The sequence below is a fragment of the Geotrypetes seraphini genome, chromosome 5 (assembly GCF_902459505.1).
Source record: "Geotrypetes seraphini chromosome 5, aGeoSer1.1, whole genome shotgun sequence".
Taxonomy (NCBI): Eukaryota; Metazoa; Chordata; class Amphibia; order Gymnophiona; family Dermophiidae; genus Geotrypetes; species Geotrypetes seraphini.
Genome location: NC_047088.1, coordinates 156320945 through 156340166, shown reverse-complemented (window position 1 = coordinate 156340166; position 19222 = coordinate 156320945). Strand labels below are relative to the sequence as shown.

The 19222-nt window shown below is 45.2% G+C and overlaps 1 protein-coding gene across 4 annotated transcripts in view; it reads left to right on the top strand.

Moving 5' to 3' along the window:
- The window catches only part of ORC2 (origin recognition complex subunit 2), a 157923-nt gene that overhangs the window by 19361 nt on the left and 119340 nt on the right, over window positions 1-19222 (top strand). For all 4 annotated transcript variants that reach the window (XM_033945473.1, XM_033945474.1, XM_033945472.1 and 1 more), the window contains exons 2-4: window positions 7377-7476; window positions 9501-9644; window positions 17587-17673. In XM_033945473.1, the coding sequence (XP_033801364.1) occupies window positions 7383-7476; window positions 9501-9644; window positions 17587-17673 (325 nt within the window). In that variant the 5' untranslated portion in view covers window positions 7377-7382. The remainder of the gene's footprint in view (window positions 1-7376; window positions 7477-9500; window positions 9645-17586; window positions 17674-19222) is intronic.

Here is a 19222-nt window from a genome sequence, read left to right as displayed (position 1 = left end):
CCTGTGGTTTGGGATCTGAATGTGGTTCTCACTCAACTGATGAAGTCTCCCTTTGAACCCATTGATAAGGCTCTTCTGAAGTTCCTTACTAGGAAAGTGGTGTTCCTGTTTGCTCTCACATCTGCTCGCAGAGTCAGTGAGCTGCAGGCTCTGATTGCAGACCCACCTTTTACTGTCTTTCATCACGACAAGGTGTCCTGCGTACTCATCCTAAGTTCTTGCCTAAGGTAATTTCGGATTTCCACCTTAATCAGTCTATTGTCTTTCTGGTGTTTTTTTCCCTAAGCCCCATTCTCATCGGGGAGAGGTAGCACTTCATACCCTTGACTGTAAGAGGGCGTTGGCTTTTTATATCCAACGGTCCCAGTCTTACCGGAAGGTTGCTCAACTTTTCTTGACCTTTGATCCTAATCGGTTGGGGCGTCCTGTCAAACTGGTTGGCTGCTTGTATTTCCTTCTTCTACGCTCAGGCTGGTCTCTTGCTGCACGGTTGGGTTACGGGGCACAAAGTCCGAGCGATGGCGGCACCTGTCGTTTTACTCGGGTCCACGCCTATTGAGGAGATCTGCAAGGCTGCCACTTGGTCTTCGGTTCATACCTTCGCCTCTCACTACTGTCTGGATGCTTTTTCCAGGCACGACGGCCAGTTTGGCCAGTTGGTTTTGCGTAATCTGTTCTCCTAAATTGCCAACTCTCCCTCTGTGCCCTTTGGTTAGCTTGGAGATCACCCACATGTAGAGAATATGCTGCCTGCTTGTCCTGGAATAAAGCACAGTTACTTACCGTAACAGGTGTTATCCAGGGACAGCAGGCAGATATTCTCGCAACCCTCCCACCTCTCCGGGTTGGCTTCTTTGCTAGCTATCTGAACTGAAGACCACGAGGAGGAGATTCGCCCTCTTGTGGAGCAGGAAGGCACACACATGCGTGGTGCAGCACTAGCAAACTTTGAGATCTTCAATCAAGTTTGCTTGAAAAGCTGTCCGCGACGGGGCTCCTTGGATGACATCACCCACATGTAGAGAATATCTGCCTTCTGTCCCTGGATAACACCTGCTAAATAACTGTGCTATATTTATTTATTTATTTAGATTTTTATCCCGTCATCCCAGTAGCTCAGAACAGTCTACAAGTAAACATTCACAATGGAGTGTAATTGGACATACAGTGGTACCTCGGTTTACGAGTGCACCGGTTTGCGAGTGTTTTGCAAGATGAGCAAAACATTTGCAAACTTGGTGCCTCGTAAACCGAGCTTGCCTCGCTGTAAGAGCGCCCCCCCTCACGATCTGGCATCCCCCCCACAATCCTACATCCCCCCCGAGCACGGCAATGACATCCCTTACCCCGACTGGGCACCAGTGCCGGTGCCTGAAGATCCTCCCTCTTCTGGCGTGGCCTGGGCTGGGCAGTGCATCGGAGGTCCTCCCTCTTCTGGGCTGGGCTGGGCTGGACTGGCTTTGAGCATTTGCGCATGCTCAAAGCCTTCTGCTCTCGCTCTCTCCGAGATTCTCAGATTCAGAATCTCGGAGAGAGCGAGACCAGAAGACTTTGAGCATGCGCAAATGCTCAAAGCCAGTCCAGCCCAGCCCAGACCAGAAGAGGGAGGATCTCCGACACACCGCCCAGCCCAGGCCGCGCCAGAAGAGGGAGGATCTTCGGGCACCGGTGCTGGTGCCGGTGCCCAGTCGGGGTAAGGGATGTCATTGCCGTGCTCGGGGGGGGTGTAGGATTGCGGTGGAGGGGGGGCAACGTGAGCAAGGGGAGGATGCCTGTTCGCAGTGCAGGATGCCGGATCGCGGGGAGGGGTATGGAGCAGCATCGGTGGCCTCAAGGGGGGGGAGAGATGGAGAAGCGCCGGTAGCCTCGGCAGGGGGGGGAGGTGGAACCAATCAAGCGAGTTTCTCTTACTTCCTATGGGGAAACTCGCTTTGATATACGAGCAATTTGGTTTACGAGCATGCTTCTGGAACGAATTATGCTCGTAAACCAAGGTTCCACTGTACAAGATTATACAGTAGATTTAAATGTTTGGACATACACGACTGTGCAGCAGTTTAAATACAGGGACTATACAGCAAATTAAGAGCAGTAGTTTAAATATACACTTCTCCCTCGTCATTCGCGGGGGATACGGGCAGAGCCGGACCGCGAATGCCGAAAAACCACGAATATCCGGCTCTGACACCCACCCACCTCCCTGCCGCCTTCCTGGCCTTACCTGGTGGTCTAGAGGGCTTTCGGGGCAGGAGCGATCTTCCTACGCTCTTGCCCCGTGCAGATCACCATCAGGAAATGGCTGTAGGGAGTTCCCGACGTAGTCTCAAGAAACTATGGGAACTCCCAGCAGCCATTTCCTGATGGCGATCTGTACAGGCCAGTAGCGTAGGAAGATCGCTCCTGCCCCGAAAGCCCTCTAGACCACCAGGTAAGGCCGGGAAGGCGGCAGGGAGGAAAAAAAGATGGATGTTTTTTACATTATGACTGTTTTTTAAATTTTCCCCTCCCCCAAAAAATCGCGATTATATGAAACCGCGAGTGCAGGAACTGCGAATGGGGAGGGGGAAGTGTAAATAGTTTAATTTAAATACAAGTTATTTGAGTACAGGCTGAGAGAGGACTATGTAGGAATTAGGGGGAAGATTAGAAAGGAGAAGGAAGAGTAGAGGTAGGGCTTAAGGGGGAGGGGTGTAGACTGAGGGTGACCTTTAGTTGAAGAGGAGGGTCTTTACCATTTTCCAGCTACGGATCTGCATTTGCCATAATGCATGATGATTTGAAATACAGGAAAGTCAGCGCATGATGGGATCTCAGACAGCTTACTGATCTGCACAAGCAACAGTGTGTGGAGGTTGCGGTCCATTTCCTGAGACAGTATGAAGAAGATCCGAGTATTCTGGAGAGAATTGTCACTGGCAATGAAACATGGGTGCATTACTGCAACCCAGAGAGCAAAAAGCAAAGCTTGATAAAGTAAAGGAAGCAGTGCTTACCTGGCTTCGGGAGTTGTCGAAAAACTTCTCTGCAGGAATTCAGAAGCTAGCTTGACAATGCAACAAATGGCTTCGTCTTGCATGGGAACTATGTGGAAAAGTGATTATGTTTAGTTGCTCACAGTTACTTCTATTAAAGCCTTTAATTGTATTTTCCCTTTACTTTTTGATTTACTCTCGTACCAACTGAGCCCCTCTTACTGTTTCTGTGAGGCTGGGAGGCTTCTAACCCTAGAGAAATAGGATGAAGGGCTCAGCAGACCCAAAATATCCCCTTTCAGCCTCAGAGCAATTATAAGTGCTTGACAGCTCCAACATATTACCTGAGTGGGAATTTATAGGTTGTGGCCTCAAAACCCCTCTTGCTGTTTCTCTGAGGCATGCTGACATTGCACTAATAGAACCCCTCTGCATGTACTCCTACACCTGCTCCAGATTCAAGTGCTTTCACTAAAGGATTGCGCAAAAGGGGAGGGAGCAAGAGGGATCAGTTTTCCTCCTGCTGTGTACCCCTTGAGGAAGTCTCACTAAAGCAGTGGTCTCAAACTCACGGCCCGGGGGCCACATGCGGCTCCCCGGTACTATTTTGAGGCCCTGGGTATGTTTATCGTAATCACAAAAGTAAAATAAAACAGTTTCTTGATCATATGTCTCTTTAGCTATAAATGACAATATTATTATTAAGACTTAGCCAAAAGGAAAGATTTATGAGCTATAAAGAGTTTTACCTTATGCAAAATTGTTATTTCTTTAATAAGACATTAACTATTTTTTTTTTTTTGCGGCCCTCCATGTAACTACAAATTCAAAATGTGGCCCTGCAAAGGGTTTGAGTTTGAGACCACTGCACTAAAGAGAGCTCCTCTGTACATATCCTGTGTAGTTTCTGTGTCTGCTCCACACTGAACTGCCACCACTGAAGGATGTATAGGGAAGGAGAAAGAAAAAACAGTTTTCTTCTTGGCTGGCATGTACTCCCTGCATGTGTCTTGTGTACTGCATATTGGGAAACGCTGAATTAGAAGAACTTAGGATAGACTTCTTGGTACCCTTGAAACTGCAATACTCACCTGCATTGCAGCCCACGTTAGGGCAGGTTACCTCAGAATTTGGCAGCACATCTGGTACTGAAATGTCTTTAAGATAAGTACATTTCACAGTAGCTTGGGATGTAAATATGGACTTTAGCTTTATTTGTTGACACTGCAAACCAGAAATTGAGACATAAGTATCTTTGATGTATCAGCTCTATCACCAGTTTCATTACTGAGATAACTTGCTTATTTTGAATTTTATGACATCGAAACAAAGTTGTATTTGTTTTGATATACAGTGGTACCTCAGTTTACGAATGCACCGGTTTGCGAGTGTTTTGCAAGACGAGCAAAACATTCGCAAAATTGGTGCCTCGGCAACCGAGCTTGCCTCGTATGTACGAGCGCCTCTCCCCGCGATCCGGCATTCTCCACGCACCCATCCACCCACCCGAACACATTGCTTACCCTCCATCTGGTATCCGGCACCGGCACCAACGCACAGGACATGCCGGTACCGGTGCCCGAAGATCTGCCGTCTTTTTTGCTGGGCCTTGAGCATCTGCAGCAGATCTTCAGGCACCGGCATGTCCTGTGCGTTGGTGCCGGGTGCTAGATGGAGGGTAAGCGATGTATTCGGGTGGGTGAATGGGTGCACGGGGGATGCCGGATCGCGAGGGGTGTGCCGGATCATGGCAGGGGGATGCCGGATCGCATGGGGGGGGCCTTCGTGAGCGGGGGAGCAATGCCGGTTCTCAGGGGGGGGGAAATAGAGCAGTGTTGCTGGCCTCGGGGGGGGGGTTGGGGGGGAACAAATGAAGCGGGTTTCCCTTACTTTCTATGGGGAAACTCGCTTTAATATACGAGCAATTTGGTTTACGAGCATGCTTCTGGAACGAATTATGCTTGTAAACCAAGGTTCCATTGTATTATTAATTCTAGTGTCTAGTGGTCCTGAAATGATAGGGTTCTTTATCTCAACTTGCAAGTTGCTTGCAGAAAACTGTCAGTCATGTTTTCAACTCCACCTCCTTCCCAGGGAGCTGCTCCTGTCCCCTCAGTTTATTTTCTGCAAGCAAGTTACTCAAACGTGCTTCTGATCTGCTCTGTGATTTTATTATTTTTGGGCATTTTTTTTTTCTTAGTATTCGTTTGGAGGCTCAGTGCCCAGAGGTTCTCACTTGTTGGGATCTTTGCCTGGGTGAAAACACAAACCCGCGTAGCAGTCCTTGCTTCTGATGTAACTTCCGGTTTTGCAAAACTGGAAGTTACATCGAAGCAAGGACTCCGGTGGCAGAGGGAAATCCTGAACGGATCTTTGGTGCAGATCGGTGGCAGCAAGGCTCTCTCCTTCCCGGCAGCAAGGCTCTCCCCTCTCCTCCCTGGCCAGGCAAAAGCGGTTGTAGTGAATGCAATTCACTACCCTGCCGCTATTCTGGGCGTCTTCTCTCCATTCGGCTGCCCAGGCGGAAACAGGAAGTTTCCACTGAGGGCGGGCCGCAGTGGAGAGAAGACACAAGGAGTAGTGGCAGGAGTGGATCGCAGACCTCTTCCGGACTCTCTTTGGGAAAGGTGCGGGGGTGTGGTGGTGGTGGGGGCTTAGGAGTGCCATAAAAATTTTAAAAAGGTAGATGGAGGGAGATGGGGAGTTGGTGGACTGGAGGAGAGATGGGGAGAAGATAGATGGGAGAAATGAACTTGGTGGAGGGGGGAGATGGACTTGGGAGAGATCATGGAGAGAGGATATTGGGGGAAGATAAAAGAAATAAGGATCTAAAAACAGGAGAGGGAGAGAGATGGTGGACAATGGGATTTAGGGAGGGAAGAAACAGAAAGGGAGAGAAGTTGGACACAAGGAATGGTGTGGAGGGGGGAGAAAGAGATACTGGATAGGAGGGTAGTTGGGAAGAGAAAGGGAGACATGGTGGACCCTGGGGTGGTGGGGAAGGAGAGAGAGATGAAGGATGAAAGGATAATTCAGAAAAGGTGGATCTGTAGATGGAGATGAAATAAAGGAAAGATACCAGACCTCTGGGGGAGGGAAGGGAAACGGAAGGGGAGGACAGAGATAGAAGATGGATGGTTAGCACGGAGAAAGAAGCAAGTTATCAGAAGACAACCGGATCCGGGACCGATAAGATCTGAATAATGATCAGACAACAAAAGGTAGAAAAAATAATTTTATTTTCTATTTTGTGGTTTTAGACCACGAATGTGAGCTAGGATGTAAGAGAGAGAGGAAAAGTCTTTTTTGTTTGTTTATTTTGTTTACACCACAGCGCCAGTGTGGGTAGGAGAGGGCAAAGTGGGTGAAGAAGCTATAAAATAAACCCACCAGGATATTTGAAAAAAACATCCATTTGGGCAGGAAAATCGAATCGATTCAATAGGCTGAATCGAATCAAATCGATTTTTTTTTCCTGAATCGGGCAGCACTAATGTCAAGTGGTCCTGAAGCTCCGCCTTGTGAATGGGCTTCACCTGCCTTCTGCCTTAGGATCAGCCTGGATTTGAAGAATTCTGTTTCTCAGAGTTGTTGAGGGAATAATAATAATTTTTAAAAAAAGACAATGCATAGGAAAATCTTCAAGACCATAAAGTCTGATTTAAGTCTCTGCTTTACATGATTAGTGGTAGCTGCACAAGTTTGAATGTTATAATGTATGTTACAAAGCAGAGCAGAATTGTAGTGTCTGGGATTTTTCCGTTTTCCTCCTTCCAGTTATGTCTTTTATTACAGTGCTACTTGTTTGCATTTATATGAACTAAGGGGGCAGAAGCAGCTCCCTAGTAAGGAGGTGCAGTTGAAAACATGATTGACAGTTTTCCGCAAGCAACTTGCGAGTTGAGATAGAGAACCCTATTGTTTCAGGACCATTAGACACATCTAGAATAAAGATTACTGAGGTAAGAACATAATCTTTCTTTATGTCATTATGCTCTGAACATTTTTGTTTGGACAAGATAGATTTTTAAAAATCCTTTTGTTGAAGTAAACTAATGAATATGCATGTATAAGAGAATTTTTAAAAAATGTGTGTATTCACGCTGATCAAAAATAATGGTGGTGTAACTAAGCAAGGAATGTAAAAGGAGATGAAAAGACTCAATTAAAAAACTTCATAATTTAATTTTTCTTTTTAGTGAGATATAATTTTTGTTTCTTTATGCAGAACATTGTGCTTTCTCTTCACTGGCAGGATAAAAGTAGTATAGCTTGTGAATACTAAGCATAAATGTATAAAGTTATCACATACAATTTGTCTAAAATCAATCGTCATTGAAAATCCAGAGTTTCTTGAGACATTTAAATGACAATTAACAACTTTGTGGTTTTGTTTCACCACAGTTAAGAATGAATCAACAGAAAATGCTGGAAGCAGGCGCTCTACAGATTCAGTTTGTGGGAGATGAAGATGTTCTAGATCACATCGTTGATAAACAAGAAGGTACTGGTGGAAGATACATTCCTAAACTGTCTACTTCAAATTAGTAAAGGTCCTCAAATGCTCTGGCTGATAGTAAACATAAGTTGTACCCAATTGTTTTATACAACGTTTATATGGATAAGCCAAGAAAAATGTAGCTCCTAATGATAGAATTTCCTGTCTCAAAGCTAAAAATGCTTTACTAGTCTCTTGTATCTGTTTCACGTCTGGGTAAATCCAGACCTGGAAGTCTCGGCAGCTATTTTCGTCACTGACTGACAAAGCATGGGCAGGAGCGAGTAGGATTGCTCCTGCCCCAGCACTGCCGCTAGACCACCAGGGAAACAAGGTAGACTTGGAGCCTTTTCTCTGGGTCTGGGAGGGGGTTAGTGGTGCCTGTTCAGGGAGGGAGGAACAATGCTGCCTTTTCTTGTCCGGGGGTGAGGGGGAGGGTTGTGCTGAAGGTATTTTTTTATTAACAATTATTAAAACCAAAGAAAAAAAATTACTGTCCATTCATTGGTGGGGAAAAGTCTTCTGGTTCGGGGGGAGGGGGATGCTGGCCCCCGAAGTTTCAAGTTTATTAGATGGCTTGATTGACCGCCTTAAACGAAGTTTCTAAGCGGTGTACATTTAAAAAGTTACATAGGTTGGGTAACAAAACAGTCCATACAATTAATAAATAAACTTATTGTGCTAAAAATTAACATTGTTAAACACAAGGTAAGGTGGGATGAAATACAATTTGTAAAGTAAAGAGGAGACATCAATGGAAAATACAAAAGGGTAATAAGACATTTGAGGGGAATAAAATAAACAAAACAATAAGATAAAAGATTAACTTGCAAATGCATCTCTAAAAAGGAAAGTTTTTAACTCGTTTTTAAATTTTACAAACTCTTTCTCCTCCCGTAAAAACATAGGGAGGGCGTTCCATGTCTGCGGTGCCGTACAAGAGAAGATAAATTGTCTCCTTGTGTTGATAATTTTTAGGGAGGGAATAGATAAAAGATTTTGTTCGCTAGATCTCAAGGTTCTCTTTGCAGAGTAAGGGATAAGTAATCTAAATAAAAATGCTGGGGTCTTATTATATAAAGTTTTAAAAGTAATTGTACATAATTTATAAGTAATTCTATGCATAACAGGAAGCCAGTGAGCCTTTTTAAGGAGTGGTGTTACATGATCAAACTTTTTGGATTTAGTTATTAATTTAATTGATGCATTCTGAATAATTTGTAGTCGTTTTATTTCTTGTAAAGCAATTCCTTTAAATAGGGAATTACAATAATCGATTTTAGATATCACCAGAGAATGAATAAGTATATTTAGTGCTTTAGGACAGAGAAATTTAGAAATAGAACGAATTTTCCGCAATCTGTAAAAGGTAGTTTTCACAATGCTACTGATATGATCATGAAAGTTGAGTTTATTATCAAAGAATACTCCTAAAATTTTAATATTGTTAACTAATTGAAGAGGAACGTTTGAAATTGAAATAGGAGTAACAAGAGAAAAACTGTCCTTCCAGGGAAAAAGCATGACATTAGTTTTTTTAATATTAAGAGCTAGTCTGTTTTTGTCCAGCCAATGATGCACTTGATCTAGTTTCTCATTAATAGCCGAAATTTCATTTATGTTGTTATTAACTAATGGGTGCAATAATTGTATATCATCGGCATAGGCAAAAACATGAAATCCAATAGATTGGCATAGTGTCAATAGTGGAGCCAAAAAAATATTAAAAAGCAAAGGTGAAAGAATAGATCCCTGAGGAACCCCATGTGTAATATGTGAGGGTAAAGATGAAGATTCATTGAAAATAACAGTGGATGTGCGATCCTTAAAGTATGATGTAAACCAAGCTAGATAATTGGAGTTTGGATAATCAGCGTTCCACTGTATTTGTTTTGAATCTTTGTGGTTAGAGGATCCATCTGAGCACTTTTTAGCACATGATAAACAAATTGAATCTGTGCTTATTTGAACTATATAAAGTGCTATATGGAAATAAAATGTTAATCTCTTTCAAATGTTTTTGATTGCAGGAGTTAAGGTTCAGAAGGACTCTGCTCATTGTGCTCTTAATGTGAAAATGTTTGTGAAGAAGGGAGAGCAAGTTTCAGAAGATGAAGCTCAGGAAATCCTGAAAGAAAAGGACTATGTGGATGTTTTAGGAACTGATATCCAAGGTATTAAGAAATAATCTAGTTTTTAGGACTAAGATGTGGTTCACTGAAGTTATTTAATCAGTTCTCTCGCCAAGTTGTAAAGAAGAGATTAAAATATAGTCAGTTGATGTTAAATGTGGTTAGAAACCTGGTGATAGAGGGGTTTAGAAATGTCATTCTGTTACGGATACTCAAGAGTCCATACTTGAGCTGTTGATTCCCATCTCCTGTGAACTACAGAAGGATATTCCTTTAAGAACTTGAAAAAAAACCCCTCCCCCCCCCCGTTATTCCTTTTGCAAGTGAACTTGGAACGTGTGTTTTGCTCTGTGCACGATTCCTTCCTTTCTTCTGAAGGTGGTTTCTGCCTTTCATGTTAATCAGGAGCTTTGAATGCTTGCCTTTCACCCTACAGGTTCGGCCAAAAAAAATAAGCTTCTGTGCAAGCTGTATATGCGCAGGACCTTTCTTATCTACCTGGAGAGGACTAATGATTCCAGGCTTTCTGATAATTTTTTGTACTGACCAGTTACTCAAGACAGGGCAGGCCAGCCTCCAAGACAACCATTGCTAGATGGATCTATATGGCAATTTCCTCTTCCTACATTTCCGCTGCCTCTTTTCACTGGCGGTGCAATCCACCAGAGGTATAGCAACCTCCTGAGCTGTTTCGCTTGATGAAATCTGCAGAGCTGCTACTTGGGCTACTCTTCATACTTTTACGAAGTTCTACAGAGTAGATGTGTTGGCTCAGAAGGATGCCACCCTTAGATCCTCGGTACTGTGGGCAGGCTCATCTGTCCTTCCCTAGACATATGGCACTGCTTTGGTATGTCAGCTAATAGTATGGACTCCTGTGTATCCACAACAAATTGACAGATTAGGTTCTTATTTTAGTCATTTGGGTTCTGTTAGAATACACAGGAATCCATACTACCCTCCCTGTGTGGGTTTGTTTTGATTTGCCTGATTTCTGCCTCAGACATTACCAGTGTCCATCTCAGGACCTCTGCTATTATACCTAAGATAAAAAATAGATGTGTTTCAGGTATTGGGGGTGTCCCTTTCTCTTTCACCCTGAGAGGGTCCCAAAGCGCCTGCTTTTTTACCCTTAGCAGGTTGGATATGAATTCCTCATGTGACAGGAAGGGGTGACTAAGGAAATGGGTGAAAGGTGGGGAGAGGGGACTAGTAGAGGCAGGTGTGACTGGGGGCAGGGTGTAGGTGGGGCTGGAAGTGGGATCATGTGTATTTTTTTTTTTTTTGGCTTCCCAAATATGGTAATCCTAGAGTTTCTGGAAGCCAAACTTAGGTTTTGTTTCAAGGTAGCAAGTTGAAATCCAGAACCTAGCATTCTCAGAAGTTTCCTCCTTTCCACACCGATGACCCAAGTAGAGGGCCATCTCAAGGGACTGTGGTGTCCTGAGCCAAGTGTTGGTTCATTGCCCCTCACCCCCGCTCTACCTTAAAAGGCATTTCTCCCTTCCCGAGCACCAGCAGTGCTTCATCTAGTGTTACTTGCACCAGCCCTGACATATTCCTTTGCCTCTGTGGAAATAGGAAGTTATGCCAAAAGGGTTTGGGGTGTGGCCTGGTACAGGTAGCTTTAGGTGAATTGCTGCAAGTGCTCGGAAAGGGAAAACCATCTTTAAAGGTAGCTGGGGAAGAGTGGCTAGAAAGCACAGTTACTTACCATAACAGGTGTTATCCAGGGACAGCAGGCAGATATTCTTGACTGATGGGTGACGGCACCGACGGAGCCCCGGTACGGACACTTTTAGAGTGATTGCACTCTAAGAACTTGGAAAGTTCTAGAGGCCGCACCGCGCGTGCGCGAGTGCCTTCCCGCCCGACACAGGTGCGCGGTCCCCAGTTATGATAAGCCAGCTAAGAAGCCAACCCGGGGAGGTGGGTGGGACGCAAGAATATCTGCCTGCTGTCCCTGGATAACACCTGTTACGGTAAGTAACTGTGCTTTATCCCAGGACAAGCAGGCAGCATATTCTTGACTGATGGGTGACCTCCAAGCTAACAAAAAGAGGGATGGTGGGAAGGTTGGCCATTAGGAAAACAAATTTTGCAAAACAGATTGGCCGAAGTGTCCATCCCGTCTGGAGAAAGCGTCCAGACAATAATGAGATGTAAAAGTATGAACTGAGGACCAAGTGGCAGCTTTGCAGATTTCCTCAATAGGAGTGGAACGGAGGAATGCTACAGATGCTGCCATAGCTCGGACCCTATGTGCCGTGACAGAAACTTCCAGAGTCAGTCCGGTCTGAGCATAACAGAATGAAATGCACGCTGCAAGCCAATTGGACAACGTACGTTTAGAAACAGGATGTCCTAATTTATTCGGATCAAAGGACAGAAAGAGTTGAGGAGATGATCTGTGGGGCTTGGTACGGTCTAAGTAGTAAGCTAAAGCCCGTTTACAGTCCAAAGTATGTAGAGCCTGCTCACCAGAATGAGAGTGAGGCCTAGGAAAGAAGACAGGCAGAACAATGGATTGATTGAGATGGAATTCAGAAACAACCTTAGGAAGAAACTTTGGATGTGTACGCAGAACCACCTTGTCATGATGAAAGACTGTGAAAGGTGGGTCAGAAACTAGTGCATGGAGCTCACTGACCCTCCTGGCAGAGGTGAGAGCAATAAGGAAAAGTACCTTCCAAGTGAGGAACTTGAAAGAGGCATTCGCCAAAGGTTCAAATGGAGGCTTCATTAAAGCGGATAGAACCACATTAAGATCCCAGACTACAGGAGGAGCTTTAATAGGAGGTTTTAAATTAAAGAGACCTCGCATGAATCTGGTGACCAGGGGATGAGCTGAAAGGAGTTTTCCATGGACTGGCTCATGAAAAGCCGCAATAGCACTGAGATGAACTCTGACGGAGGTAGATTTGAGACCAGAGTCAGACAGAAAAAGTAAGTAATCCAAGAATGATTCTACTGAAAGAGATGTGGGATTATGATGATGCAGAAGACACCAAGAAGAAAATCTTGTCCACTTCTGATGGTAACACTGAAGAGTGGTCGGTTTCCTGGAGGCATTCAGGACAGAACGGACGGGCTGAGACAGTAGAGAATCATGTGAAGTCAGCCCGAGAGATACCAAGCTGTCAGGTGTAGCGACTGGAGGTTGGGATGTAGAAGGGTCTCCTGTTGCTGTGTAAGCAGAGAAGGAAATATTGGAAGCAGAAAAGGATCCCTGGAACTGAGTTGAAGTAGAAGGGAGAACCAATGCTGCCTGGGCCATCTTGGAGCGATTAGAATCATGGTGGCTCTGTCCCTCTTGAGCTTGAACAATGTGCGTAACATGAGTGGAAGTGGAGGGAAAGCATACAGGAACAGATTGGACCAATCTAGGAGGAATGAATCCGCTGCCAGACAGTGAGGAGTGTAGAGTCTGGAGCAGAAGCTGGGCAGTTGGTGATTGTGAGGAGCTGCAAAGAGGTCCACTTGAGGAGTGCCCCACTGATCGAAGATGGACTGCAAGGTCGATGGATCGAGAGTCCATTCGTGTGGTTGTAAAACTCTGCTGAGTTTGTCCGCTAATGAGTTCTGCTCCCCCTGGATGTAGATCGCTTTCAGGAACAAGTGGCGATCTGTGGCCCAAGTCCAGATTCTCTGGGCTTCCTGGCATAATAGGCGAGAGCCTGTCCCACCCTGTTTGTTGATGTAATACTTCGCAACCTGATTGTCTGTGCAAAGTAGAAGTACCTGAGGAAAGAGAAGATGCTGAAATGCTTTGAGGGCATAAAACATTGCTCTGAGTTCCAGGAAATTGATGTGATGTTTCATTTCCTGAGGTGTCCAAAACCCTTGAGTTTGAAATTCGTCCAAATGTGCTCCCCAAGCATAAGGGGATGCATCGGTGGTGATGACAAGCTGGTGCTGAGGCAGATGAAATAGAAGACCTCTGGATAGATTTGAGGATATCAACCACCATTGCAGAGATCGACGAAGAGATGATGTCACAGATATGTGTCGTGAGCAAGGATCTGTCGCCTGGGACCACTGGTTGGCTAAGGTCCATTGGGGCGTGCGCAGGTGAAGACGCGCAAGGGGAGTGACGTGAACTGTGGAGGCCATGTGACCCAAAAGAATCATCATTTGTTTGGCAGATATGGAACTTTGAGACAGTACCTGCTGACAGAGAAATTGGAGGGTTTGAAGACGATTGGGTGGAAGGAATGATCTCATGAGGATTGTGTCCAGTATTGCTCCAATGAACTGAAGTCTTTGAGTGGGGATGAGGTGAGATTTTGGAAGATTGATCTCGAATCCCAGGATTTGAAGAAAGAGGATGGTTTGATTCGTGGCCAGAAGAACTGACTGAGCTGAGGCAGCTTTGATCAACCAGTCGTCTAGGTAAGGAAAGACCTGGAGATGGTGAGAGCGAAGAAAAGCTGCAACCACAATGAGACATTTGGTGAACACCCTTGGAGAGGAGGCAAGACCGAAGGGTAGTACTTTGTATTGGTAATGATGATGATTGATCATGAAACGAAGATATTTCCTGGAGGTCAGATTGACCGGAATGTGAGTGTAAGCTTCTTTGAGATCGAGGGAGCATAGCCAGTCGTTTTGATTGAGAAGAGGGTACAGAGTGGCTAAAGAAAGCATTTTGAATTTTTCTTTTACCAAACATTTGTTGAGATCTCGAAGATCTAGAATGGGTCTTAGATCTCCTGTTTTTTTGGGGACTAGAAAATAACGGGAGTAGAACCCCTGTCCCTGTTGATCTGGGGGAACTTCCTCTATTGCATTTAAGCGAAGGAGAGATTGAACTTCTTGAACTAGAAGGACAGATTGAGGGGAGTTCAAAGCAGACTCTTTTGGTGGACTTAGAGCCGGCAGAGTTTGAAAGTTGAGAGAGTAGCCGTGATGGATGATGTTGAGGACCCATTGGTCCGATGTGATGATTTTCCATCGGCTGAGGAAAAGAGATAAACGACCACCTATGGGTTGAGGAAGGTGGGTGGAAATTTGAACGCTGGCTATGCTTTGGAGAACTAAGTCAAAAGGGTTGTGACTTAGGTTGTGGAGGTGGCTTCACAGGCTGTTGTTGTTGTTGAGACCTGGGAGGTTGACGTTGTGGTTGGCGTTGACGTCTAGGTGGTTGGGAAGGTGTCTGCAATGGTCTAGCTGCAAAGCGGCACTGATAAGCCGACTGCTGTCTGAAAGGCCTTGTAGTAGGAGGCTTCTTTTTATTTTTGAGCAGAGTATCCCAACGTGTCTCATGGGCTGAGAGCTTTTGAGTAGTCGAGTCCATGGAATCCCCAAAAAGCTCATCCCCCAGGCAAGGTGCATTGGCTAACCGATCCTGATGGTTAACATCAAGTTCAGATACCCGAAGCCAGGCAAGCCTACGCATAGCTACAGACATAGCTGTAGCTCTTGAGGTTAGCTCAAAGGTATCATAGATAGATCTAACCATAAATTTTCGCAGCTGAAATAGCGAAGAAGAGCATTGATGAAAAGCCTGCTGTTTTCGTTGGGGAAGGTACTTTTCAAAAGAGGCCATGGTGGTAAGGAGGTGTTTGAGATAAAAAGAAAAATGGAATGCGTAGTTGCCAGATCTATTGGCCAACATTGCATTTTGGTAAAGCCTCTTACCAAATTTGTCCATTGCCTTACCCTCTCTGCCAGGAGGTACAGAAGCATACACACTAGCTCCTGAAGATTTTTTTAGGGTAGATTCCACTAACAAGGATTCGTGAGGAAGCTGGGGTTTATCGAATCCAGGGATAGGAATCACCTTGTACAAGGAATCAAGCTTACGGGGAGCTCCAGGAATTGTAAGAGGAGTCTCCAAATTCTTGTAAAATGTCTCCCTTAAAATATCGTGCAGAGGGAGCTTCAAGAATTCCTTAGAAGGCTGGTCAAAATCAAGTGCATCCAAAAAAGCTTTAGATTTTTTAGACTCAGCCTCCAAAGGAATAGACATGGAGTCACACATATTTTTCAAAAAAGATGTAAAAGATGTGGACTCCTGTCCTGAAGAAGGATCAGGCAACGCAGAATCCTCTTCGTGAGAAGAACATTCACCTTCTGAAAGGAATGGTTCTTCAGAGTCTCCCCACAGATCAGGGTCTCTTACATGAGATGTACGATCCCGGGACTCTGGAATCGAAGGTTCCAAATGTCGGGATTTGCGTACCGACTTACCCGATCTCATCGACACGGTACCGGGAGATGTCACTTGTTGCACCGGTGCCAAAGTCTGTACCGACTGATGTCTCGGCTCCGGTGCAAGAAGTGGCATCGATGTCGATGAGGCCGAGTGCACCGGCACCGAGGGAGTGGATACAAGAATTGAAGGTTGCTCCACTATCGGTACTGGTGGCTCAGACCGGACCGGTTCTGGAAGGATCGGGGTTAAAATAGCAGGGATTAGCTTTTGAAGTTGTTCTCGGAGCTGAACCTGCAAGACGGCGGCAATGCGCTCATCTAAGGAAGGCACCGGTACCGCTTTTTTCTTCTGCGGTACCTTAGGTGCCGCTCTACACTCCGAAGAAGAACCCGATGTCGAAGGGCTAACTTCAATCGGAGCGGAGCGCTTCCGCTGGCGTTTCACGGTCGGCAGGATTGGGCTCACTGCAGTGGAGACCGGAGGACGCTCCAGTGGGGAAGGCTTCTTAGCCGGCTTACCTGGAGGGTGCGACGCCGGCGCGGTGTCGCGCGGTGTCGACGAAGAAGGTGCCGACTGCGATGGAACCGATGTCGGTGCCGGTGTAGCGGAGTCGGACATCTCGGCACCGAAAAGCAACCGCTGTTGGATCTGGCGGTTTTTCAGAGTCCTTTTCTTTAACGATGTGCAGCGGGTACAAGTTGACGCTCGATGATCCGGACCAAGACACTGCAGACACCAGTTATGTGGGTCTGTCAGTGAAATTGGCCGAGCGCACCGCTGGCACTTTTTAAACCCGGGTTGAGGGGGCATGAATGGGAAAACGGCTTCAGCCAAATCGAAGCCCGAGGCTTCGATAGTGGCAATAGGCCCCGCCGGGGCGAAACCGAAAGAAAAGGAAAAAAAATTTTATTTTTTTTTTTAAATAAAAGAAATAAAGGAAAAAATGAGGGAAAAGATATTTCCCAAAGGGTTTACGCGAGCGTGGAAGGCAAAAATACAAAAATTGTTCAACAGCCGTTGAACACACGTCTTCTTAGCTCCGCGGAAACTAAGAAACTGGGGACCGCGTGCCTGTGTCGGGCGGGAAGGCACTCGCGCACGCGCGGTGCGGCCTCTAGAACTTTCCAAGTTCTTAGAGTGCAATCACTCTAAAAGTGTCCGTACCGGGGCTCCGTCGGTGCCGTCACCCATCAGTCAAGAATATGCTGCCTGCTTGTCCTGGGATAAACGGGGGTGACGAATCTGGGGATGGGGAGAAATTGCTGAAAATGTGGGACATGCTGCCGCTAGCTGGAGGAGCAGGCTTTGGCTGCTTGAGGTGAGAACAGGTGAAACAGGCTTTCAGCACCTTTGTGCTTGGCACCTTGACCAGTGTCCGTTCCTTGAGCCAGCCCTGTCCGAGAGGTAGGCAGAGCTCCAGAGTTTCAGTGTATGGCGAGATGATGGGGCTGGAAAGAAAGATATTGATTCATTAGGAACCGGGCATATCCGGGCAAAGGGGGAAATTTATGTAAACTGCTCTGACTTTATTATATTAGAAGGGGGGATATATAAAATACTATAAATTGAATAAAATAAAGAGGTTGCAATAAAGGCAAAACAGCAAGTCATATGCCTTTAACGGAAGAGCAAATGGTAATGATTACAATTTATTCCTATCAACTGCTAAGCAAGTTGTATAAAAAGATAAAAATAAAGTGTATAATACTAAGATTAAAATTATTCTTTTATTGATTTTTATTTTTATTTTTTTAACTTTATGTAGTGCAAGATCTGTGTTGTCACTAACATCTCTAGTTACTGATCTCTTTAAATTTCTTTTAACAGATCCCCTGAAAAGTGGATCCAGTGCAAGCGGTAGTGAGGTTTATACTTTTCAGACTATTAAACGATCTAACAAGATGGCACAACTAGGTAAGCTCTCTGCTGGTTTATTTTAGGACTGGAAAGTAATACTCAATGTAGTCCTGGAAGTATACCTAACTGGTTTGCATTTCTGGATAGCCACAATTATTTAATTAGCATATATGACTTGAATATACTAGTTATCCAATCTCATGTATATTGTAACCATAATAACAAAGGAATCCCTTTACTAAACTGTGTTAAGTGCTAGCATGTGGGGAAAAACAACCTACTGCAAAACACATTAAAGCCTTCTAGTGTGCTAGTTTGTCTCGTAGTACTTGCTAATCACATGTTTGTTCTTTCTTTCTTTTCTAAAAATTTTTTGGATGGAGGTGTGGCTTGGGCAAGGAATAGGCATGTTCACATTAGCGCAAGCCAACTGGATAATGTGCACTTAACCCAAGAGCACATAGCACCTAACTTACATAGTGCATAAATGCAAGGGGGGGGTGGTATATACATACATGGCTAGGGCTCCTACCTATGCGTGTAGTGTTATGTGCATCTTTGCAGCATTTACACATCTGCAAATATGGTAGATTTATGGCTAGTATAAGTGAGTATATAAATGTTAGGCTTAAGAGCGATAAATCCCCGGGACCAGATGGCATCCATCCGAGGGTCAAGGAACTGAAAGGGACTATAACTAAACTGCTTCAACTAATAGCCAATCTGTCGATCAAATCGGGAAAAATCCCTTAAGACTGGAAGGTGGTGAATGTTACTCCGATCTTCAAAAAAGGTATGAGGGGAGATCCGGGAAACTACAGACCGGTGAGTCTGACCTCGGTACTGGGAAAGATGGTAGAGGCGCTGATAAAAGACCGCATCATTGATCACCTTGACGAACACAGTTTAATGAGGACCAGCCAGCACGGTTTCAGTAAAGGCAGATCTTGCCTGATGAACTTGCTGCAGTTTTTGAGGGAGTAAACAGTCGGATAGACAAGGGCGACCCGGTCGACATTGTATATCTGGATTTTCAGAAGGCGTTAGACAAGGTTCTGCATGAACGACTACTTTGGGAAATTGCAAGCCATGGAATCGAGGGTGAAATACTCATGTGGATTAAAATCTGGCTGGAGCAAAGGAAACAGAGAGTGGGGGTAAATGGACAATACTCAGACTGGAAGAGTGTCACCAGTGGGGTGCCACAGGGCTCGGTGCTTGGACCTGTGCTTTTCAACATCTTTATGGTCAAATATATTTTATTGAGCAATCAAAAGCACAACATAGTAACACAAAATACAAAAACAGCTCAAAAGTTTTGAAAAGTCCCCAAAAGAACCACCCCCCCAAACCCCCCAAACCCCCCTCCCCACCAAACCCACCCCTGGGTCCTCCTTCGAAACACAAATTAACAGAGAATTTGAATAACAAACTATGCAAAAAGGCACAAAAGGGAAGTACAAACAAAGCATCAATTAAGTATCCGGCTACGAGCCAGAGGGGTCAAAGTATTCCAGAAAGGTTCCCAAGTGGTCTGGAAAAGACGACCCTGTCGAGAAGCCAAGTCAGTCACATCCCTTCGCTCCCACATCAAAAGAGAGATCAT